The sequence below is a fragment of the Chaetura pelagica genome, unplaced genomic scaffold (assembly GCF_000747805.2).
Source record: "Chaetura pelagica isolate M959 unplaced genomic scaffold, ChaPel_1.0 scaffold222, whole genome shotgun sequence".
Lineage (NCBI taxonomy): Eukaryota > Metazoa > Chordata > Aves > Apodiformes > Apodidae > Chaetura > Chaetura pelagica.
In genome coordinates this window covers 5349274-5358998 of record NW_009952711.1, presented here as the reverse complement: position 1 = coordinate 5358998, position 9725 = coordinate 5349274, and the positions used below count along the sequence as shown (strand labels likewise).

At 34.7% G+C, this 9725-nt stretch overlaps 1 protein-coding gene across 1 annotated transcript in view; it reads right to left on the bottom strand.

Annotated features, from left to right (window-relative positions):
• Positions 1-810: 810 nt before the first annotated feature.
• The window catches only part of ZNF280D (zinc finger protein 280D), a 50500-nt gene continuing 41585 nt past the window's right edge, over positions 811-9725 (bottom strand). Inside the window, 3 exon segments of the mRNA XM_009994536.1 lie at positions 811-1447; positions 6556-6611; positions 8782-8827. Coding sequence (XP_009992838.1) covers positions 811-1447; positions 6556-6611; positions 8782-8827 — 739 coding nt within the window.

The window sequence follows — 9725 nt, the reverse complement described above, 5'->3', positions numbered from 1 at the left end:
TTCTTTTTGCTTAAAACAGGTTTTACATAAAACTGTACTTCGGTGTGGCTTACAGACCATTCCTATGCATCTACAGTTAAGAATAACTAAACAATGGTAAAAGCCTAACAGCTAGAGTACTTTCAGCAGCATGTTCTACTTAATAGTATTAAGTTCAGTATTTCTGCACAGCCCGTACTGAAAACCCCACAAATATATATTTTTATTGTAATAATTCCACTTTCACTGAAAGTTTATTAAAGTAAGCTTACAGCCTGGCAGGATTACACCTGTACAGAGGTGCATAGATTCATATAATTCTGTTTACATGCTTTTACAGACAGGAATGTGACACCAAGTCCAAAGGTTTATGTTTACCCAAATTACCAGCAGACCAATAACCATCATTACAAGTGTGCTCCATTTCAGCATCAGAAGTGAATTCATACTAAATTCCACGGTTTAATGATATTCACACTGAAGGATTTAAAAAAATATTTTCTTGGCAAACAAAACACCTTATCCTGGGCTAGTTAACTATAAAAATTAGAATTTATTACTCCTTTCAAATATCAATCTAATAAGATATAACATCCAAGAGACAGGAAGATAAATTTGAACGTGCTACCTCTTGTATATTTAATTAATTCAGTTGTACATACACATACATGCTACCTTCCTATGCAAAGCTTCCCTTTAGTGTCTCTTTCTCTCCTTCCTCTCCCCCCTCCTGCTTTTTCAATTTTAATTGTTAGCATCAGTGAGCACACTCATCAGGAATGGTCCATGGTGTTACCATTGTTTATAAAAAACAATAAAATTAACATAATTTCAGCTTTCTTCATTTTCATCTGTCTTGTTTACAGTTGTTTCCATTCTGTTGGGACTGCTTTCTTTAGAAGTCTCATCTGTTTGCTCAGAGAGCTGTCCAGCTTTCTTTGATGAAGGTGCAACATTACCTTTTTGAAGGATTTCAGTAGCTTCATGCTCTAGTACTTCGGATGGAGTCAAAGGCTCCAAATGAATACTGCCTTGTTCACTGATGTCTGAACTAACGGATTCAGGGTCATCTCTTTTCCTCAAGAACTGCTCAAAACTAACATCTTCACCCAATGTTAGTTTTAAATCCCTTGCGTTCATTGCTGAAAGTGTAGTTTCATCCAAGTTACGTATTTTAGTCTGCTCATTCAAGACAACATTATCTGAGCTCTGGCAAGTTTTCAACTCACTTTCATCATTAATACATTTCTGTTTCTCATCTACTAATTGTTTGTTATTATCTGAATCACAACATGCTCCTTTTTCATGCAATAAATTCTTTGAGCTGTTGTCAGGGAGTTCTGAACTAGGAAAAATTCCTATATTTGACAGCGATGAGTTTTCTTCTTTCTTTTCAGCTGATACAATTTTTTTAGTTTGGTTTCTGTTGCGTTCTTTTGTTTCATCTGAAGAGTCATGTTCTTGTTTGCTGAAAAAAAAAAAGCCACAACAGGTTATTTTTGTAACAAATGAAATAAAGCAACACGTGGTTGTACTCTGCAAAGTGACACTTAGAAAGTGGTGGTGTTGATCTCCTGTTTGGTATTTCTTAAGTGTTCCACAGCAAGATGAGCTGAATTTAATTAACGGTCGCATTTTTCTTATCTATTTACAAACTCAGCTTTGTAATTAGCAGTGAATTAGTACTCTTTAGTTCTTGGGATTTCATCTCCAGAAAGGAAGGCTGTTTTCCCCTTTGTGTGATACATGGAATTTTCCAATTACAATGCTAAGTTCCTCTACCTCGCAGCATCTTCTACAGATGCAGATACTTTGAAATTTTTGTTGATGGAGTGCAAAGAGAAGCCAGTTCATGCCTTTATGCCATCAAATTGACTCTGCAATACTAATGTGAGTAAAGCGGGGAAAAATGCTAACCCTTGGATATCTAAATTAACTTCAATCTAAAATTTAGACAATTATAAATTTGGATGCACTTAAAAAGTATAGTAGCATTTTCAGTCACTTTTCAGAGTAAAACTATGTTTATAAAAGGAAATACAGATCAAGATTACTGATCTATTACTGAATTACTCAAGTAAAAATGAGAAACTTACTGTACAATAAGAACTAAGCCACAGTGTTTGAAGTTGGTATGCAAATGGAGCGTTTAAGCCTTGTAGCATTTCAATAAAGCCACATGCACACAGTGCTATACGGTGAGCAGGAATTAAAAATAAATCAGAATGCTCCAAAGAAAGACTGACCTGTATCCTTCAAATGCTGACTACACCCACAAAACTACAATATAATCCAATTCTATTGCTGTAGGCATTTTGCTCATATGTTCATAGTCCAACAGTCAAAATCCTAAATCCTAGTTTCTAATATTTCTCTTCATTTGTTATAGGAACATCAGCTTCTTCCATCCTCTCAATGACAGAGCTCAACTTTCGCTGTGAAGATTTAAATTTGCTAAAAGTTTAATATAAATTCTAAACCTTTCAAAACTTATCAGAATTAGTAGCTCAGCTTACCTAAAAAGGTGACAGACAAAATAAATTGAAGGGGAAGATGGAAGAACATTTGGTCTAACTTCAGATACAATTCTATATAGAAGTGAAATCAGAAGCAAGTAAGTCTCCCAATTTAACCTCAGCAGTGTGCCCAGGTGGCCAAGAAAGTCAATGGCATCCTGGCTTGTATTAGAAATAGTGTGACCAGCAGAAGTAGAGAGGTGATCGTCCCCCTGTACTCAGCACTGGTGAGGCCACACCTGGAGTATTGTGTCCAGTTTTGGGCACCTCAATTGAAGAGAGATATCGAGGTGCTGGAGGAAGTAAAGAGGAGGACAATGAAGCTGGTGAAGGGCCTAGAGAATAAATCTTACAAAGAATGCTTGAAGAAGCTGGGAATGTTTAGTTTGAGAAGGAGGAGGATGAGGGGAGACCTCATCAGTCTCTACAACTACCTGAAAGGTCATTGTAGAGAGGTTGGTGCTGGTCTCTTCTAACAGGTAATTAGTGACAGAACAAGAAGGAATGGCTTCAAGCTGCAACAGGGGAGGTTTGGACTGGATATTAGGAAAAAAAGAAATTCACAGAAAGAGTGGTTAGACAGTGGAATAGGCTGCCCAGGGAGGTGGTTGAGTCACCATCCCTGGATGTGTTTAAGGGTTGTTTGGATGTGGTGTTGGTGGATATGGTTTAGGGGAGAACTTTGTAGAGTAGGGATAATGGTTGGACTTGGTGATCCCAAGGGTCTTTCCAACCTGAAGAGTTCTATGATTCTTAAAACTTAAATTGAAAATAGTCTCTGAACAGTGACATGATGTGAGCAATATAATATCACCAAATACCTCATCAATCAAAATACCTTTGTATTTTATTTCTTCAAATACTTTAAAAAATGGTTTGAAATAATTTTTTTGTTAAAACCACTTTTAACATTACCTAAGCAACAGGCAGGTCCAAGACTCTTACAAGGGATAACCAATTTCCTGCTACTATGTTTTTATGATATATTTTCAAGCTGAAAGTCTAGACATGTCCTTCTAGTGATCCAGGAACTTAAAGTAATTCATGTGATTTGCCTATATGCTAAATGAGTTCTGCAGAAAAGGGTTATTCTGGAAGACATGCTACATACTAGACACAGTTAGAAATATGCTCTCAAGTTTTACTTCCACCTAAATAAACTAATCCAAGAATATTCCATTTCCTACTTCAAACATAAGCGAGAGGAATATTTTTAGCAGGGATAAGAGGCTGCTGAGATACCCTTGAGTGGTGAAATTTTACTGGTCACTGAGGTAGTCAATAAGAATCTTTTTATCCTGTTCACCAATCTTTCATATATAACAAGGACTTCAAATTACAACCTAAATTTGCTTACTTGTGTCAAACAAAGGATATTTTTTTTTTCCATTTATTGGACTATAAGCCAGTAAGTGACATTCTCAAATACACAAATTTTCTATGCAAGTTGTTTTCTTCTCTCACAAACTTCTAGATAAAAAGGGGAAAAAGGGTATGAGGAAAGTTCTAGGATAAAAGCCAACACTCAGAACCACCCATCAGCTGTGGCTGACATACCTGGTCTTGCCATAACTGTTCCTAATTACCTCATCTATTCCAGAGAAACATTTAAGCTATACAGAGCCATATAAATGCTAGCAAATATTTAGAATTGTTTTCATATGAAAATACAGTGAAATAATGTATATATATGATCTTCAGTTACTACTTTTCAACAAGCATCTTGAGGATGAGATGTAGCTGCACAGTTAACAACCACATTATGTTTTATGTAGGAGGTTTTGACCACAGATATGCAAAAAAAGTTTTCAATAAAGGGATGACTAATGTTTCATTAGTACACACAGAGCAAACTCGAAATCCCAGATGGATTACATATATGCATACACACACACAAGATTCACATGGAGAAATTCTCAAAGGACAAATCTGCTCTTAATACACACAAAAAAAAAAAATCCATCACAATCTCCCTCACCTTCCAGTAACCAAAATCCCAGCCTTCATCCAAACCCATCCCCTCTTTCTCACTTATTTTTGGCAAAACACAGGAAGGGAGGGAGAGGAAGCAAGGAGGAAGAGTAAAAAACCCTATACATTAATTTCTCTTGCAGAAAAAAAGCAGTCTCTCATCAGCATGCTTTCCTGTGAGTTACTTATACCAAATAAGAGTATAAAAATAAAACTGAACAAGTTTTTGCACAACAATCACCATCACAAAAACAATTACCACAAAGAACAGTGATCTTTTAGATTACTAAGCACAGCAATAATTCTATTTAGATAGAATAGCTCTCCAATGAAATAATTTATCTCTGCTGAGAACTGCAGCTGAGAAAGTGGAACATAGCAATTCTGACACATTAAAATCCCACCAAAAAAAAAAAAATCACATAGAATTTCAAGAAATCATTCTGTTACTACGTTAGTAGCTGAAAAAGCATTGCCTTCCACCAAATACTAGGAATTAAACATACTCTTACTACTCTTATGTGCAAAAAATACTGGTTCAAGTGTAAGAAAACTAAAAATCTAGACAAAGACTGGAAAATGCAAGAATGATTATAAGTATATTACATAAAAAGGAGGATTTCAGTGACAGTTAAAATGTAAAATCTGACTTTTGTTGAACAAAAGCAATGAACTCGCTTTCAAAAGCATGAACCAAACACTGGCCAGACTATCAAATGGGGGCTACACTAATGAACCAGCTTCCACATGATCTGTATGAAGTCAGGGTTTAGAATAAGACTACTTCAAGTATAAGACAATTTTGAATCCAGGAGATGAGTCTACCAGGTGCAAACATACACACGCCGAAAGCAATTGAAGCCTAGAAACTAAATGGATTTTTTTTTTTCCTTTTTCTCTTTGTATGGAAGCTGCAAAATTTGGGTGCTCAGTAAGATTGAGAGAAGCTAGGTTCTGAATATTTCTAGGTTTAAAATCCTACTACCTCAAAACTTGGCTTAATAACAGAGAAACATGAGGATGGAGAAACCCTGGTACTAGAGCTTTAACACTCCAGATGTCTGTCCTAAAGCCCATAGAACAGTATGAAATGAAGTTTTAACAGAAAACAGATTTATATATTAAAATTATTTCTGCCTATTTAAAAACAAGGATAAGTGAAAGTAGCACATCATATTCAATTAGAAGTACAGTGACTGCTTACTAACCCATAGCTTAAAGACAAAGTTATCTTCTAATACCTGAACCATTTAGTCTTGATTCTTAAGCATTTTAAAGTAAAAGCTCAAATTATTTGGCCCACACTGCATGACTAGAGAAAGCAAAGCCTTTTCTAAATAGAAAAGTAACCTATGAAGAGACTCTGAAAGCAGTTTGCCTTTTTTTAAATGGCACTATAAACATAAATATAGCAAAAAAACAATTATGTTTCGACTGAATTTTTAAAGATTAAATTTGCACCACCAATTGTGAAAGATTGCTAACCAGAATAAGACATTTTCAGGCTATGGTATAACAATTTAGATGACTTATATTAAGTCTGCCCACAATATGCACCAAAGGCAATTTAAATCTTACACATTAATTCCCCAGAGTAAAATTAAAAAAACTTTAACAATTTTGCATGTTTTAAAGTGTATAGCTAAAATTGTTAGTTACCCAACAATTTCACATATTTGCTCTGTTAAGAATTTGGTTGAGTATCCTGTCCACAAATTACACAGGATTATTTTTTTAAAATCCTAAATGAATATTCAAGAATTAACATTTTATACTGTATTTTAAAATTGTTTTCCAATTGCCCCAGTAATAGGATAACTCAATATGCAATATTATAAAAATGTTTCTTTTAACAATCTGTATAATTTATTTAATATATTTTGAATCTTGACTAATTCAGTTTCAGCATTACTAAGAATGTATTTCAACACTTGGAACCATATTGTTGAGTAACAACCATTCAAAATTTTCTATCATACAAAATATACATCATGAAAATACCAATTAAATACTTTTGCCCAATTACCTGAGAAATAATACAGCATGTGTTTTAAATATCTGATTTCAAGATGCAGCTGATTATATTTACCTTTCAAAAGGTGGTGTTTCTATTTTTCCTTCAGATAAACTAGGTCTTGAAATTTTCTGCAATAATTAATGATATTTCTTTTATTTCACATTCATGTTTGCAATATAAAGTTGCAAAAATAATTTCACACTGACATTCCCATAAATCTGTTATGTAGAAGAGATTCAGCATGTCTATCAGTACAGATGTTTGCAAATAGTCTTCCAAGTTAAAAAAATAACACAGAAGCAAAGCAAAACTTTCAAGTCACTCCTGTAGCCTTTTTCAGATCCATAATCTCAATTATGCCTTATTGAGCAGGATGCAAAGTCAGTCTGGACAGCTTTTTATTTGGAGAGGGGAAAAAAGTCTGAACTAATCTTTAAAAAAAGAAAGGAAAAGAAGCATTTTTAGTGTTTTAGCCCTACAGATGCTATTACATTAAGTATAGGAAGATTCTTAACAAAATGCTTGTCACAGAAGAAACTTTTCAGTCGCTATTAAATCTCTCCCAATAACTATTTAACTCTAAATAGTATGAAGAAAGACAACTTTTTTCCTCCCATTTTTAGAATAATGGGAAAGCAAGTGACTGAAAGCTGCCATTTGAAAACAGCCACAACAGTCTTCTAAAATAATCTCCTGTGCTACAGGGCATCTTGCCCATATAATCTTAGTCTCATTCAGGAAATTCTAATTGCCTAAGTGACAAAATTAATAAATTAAACTTTTTTAAAATGTAAAAATAAAAGTTAATTTTGTTTGTAAAATAGAAAAAGGCCACTGTACATAAAGACAAACATGTTCAACTATTATTTGTATCACAAACTCTTAAATATTTAAAACTGTGTAAACAATGTTACATACTTCTAGCATAGTATTTTTTCTCCACAGAGATGGTACCAGGACATTAAACACCCTGATTCATCAATTTATATTTCCGGTTCTTCAACACCTTGTCTGGTCCTTGGCCTCCTGCTGTGTGCTATAACACAGTATAACAAAGACCCAAAACATCAAGCAGGTTGCAGTAAAACAACAGGCATTCCATGGCACCTTGGAAAAAATAACCAGTGATTCCAAATGGCCTAGACCACACTGAACAGCAGAGCTCACTGTTCTGAAAGGTCTTGGTTCAGGTGTCCTGTGAGCTCAGACAGCTAACACCAAAGTACCCTGTTCTCTGTATTCTCCATCTTTTCCAACTATAAGGGTTAGGGAGCATGGGTTGACTTGTTTTGTTTGGGGTTGGGAGATGATGCATTTTTTATTCTATTTTTAAGTGAAAGCCAATATTATGGAAAACTATTTTATGCAGATTCCACATTTTCTATAGTGCTGAAACACAATATGGGATGAATAAAAAGCACAAGAAAAACGAAAACACACCTGAGGTGGTAATGGAGTCTATGGAAAGAGGTCTATGTTTGAGAATCTTGCTGAAAGCTGCTGAATGAAGATGAACAGTCATCTCACACTTCTACAAAATGATGTTTTTTGTTAAAAAAACCTCACCAACCTCTCTGTATTTTGGGCAGAAGGCAAGCAGTGTTACAAGAAAAATCTTTACTAGGTCTGAGGACTTCTCCCACTCTTTTACTAGTTGGGATTTCTGTAACAGATTGACCTTTTTGAAGGACAACAGAGACACAGCTTCTTAGAGAAGGAAATTGTGCAAAGTCACAATTCAAATATGTTATTTTTGAAAAAAGTTATGACTATGTACTGTGAGATCACTTGGTCTCCTGAGAGAGAAAATTCGTACACATGCCTAAGAAACAAAAACAATTTGAGCCTGAAGAGACATTTTCAAAGATTCTCCCCTTTGAAAAAGTACAAATAATAAAAAACAACAAACAAACCACCTCTCACAGCACAGTTCAGAGTCGATATCTAACCAGATCTCAGGTTATATTTTCAGGTCAATTTCCAGGTTCCCTGAAGATGAAGATACATCAAGCAACTAAATAATTCCTTCACTGGAGCCTGGGACACAAATGAACCAGAACAGGCTGACTGCAAACTGGAAATCTTCGGGTAGGCAGACATACTAACAGTGTTACTCCAACACTGCCATATCTTGTAGTATAACACAGAAACCTTGATTTTTGCACTATACACATTATCGGAATGCCATGACCCAGAAGCATATGTATAGCTGAAAAAGAATTGTCTTGGATGTCCAAACTAGTTATGAAGTTCAGAGATACTATTGTTAGGCTGTGTGGAGCAAAGAAAAGACATGACCTCCAACTTGGCTTCTCTCTCTGTAATGGCGATTTCATTCTTTAACCTAGTAGATAACAAATTAGGGTTCAATATTTTAAAACACTGTATGGTTAAGGTAGAGATAAGGCTGAAGATAGAGTTAGAAAGCAACTTGTTAATCTGAAATAACTTTTTAGAGTTGATACTTATTGAGCCTAAACACACTTCGGAGTTCCAGAAGAGCATTTCATAATTTTAAAATGTTTTATTTGCTATACAGAAATTATAGGATAAACTAGTTTCATGTAACCTGTTCCAGTTATCTCATCTCACAAAAACCAGGAAGAAAGCATCTTAAGATGGTTAGCCAAACTTCCTATTCTAGCACTTACTACTATCCTACATGAGAAGCCATTTCCTTGCCATGAAGGCCTTTTAAACCATGACAGAAGTATTTAAGATCTGAAATTATAAATTTGCTGAAATGCACTTTTAAAAAGCACATAAAGTTACATTATGACCCAACAACAACATTCTGCAAAACAAGCTCAGTTTTCTTTTAATGTTCTACCATGACCTAAATACCCAGAGCACAGCTGTAGTTTACTTTAGGGCAACTGTAAAACATTGGAGCTGACCTCCAACTAATATTTGAAGGAGATATTTCCATCAAAATACCTTCATAGGCACAGTCCAGAGATGAGCTATAAATTATTTAAATGTATTGACTTAAAAAACCCATTAATTAAGCAGCTTATCACAACATCACTAAAATTGATTTTCTGTGTTTATATAAGAAAATGCTATCACAGTGGTAGCAAGAAGTATGTCTCCTATGAAACCTTGTTAAGTCATCAGTTCTAACATAAAATCTAACCTTTCAAAGGTTTCCTATAAAAAAATAAAAACTGAACAGAACCCTCAAAATTGCTTATGCCTGTATCTTCTTTGTTGATGCTGCATTAAAGGCAAATTTAATCTGC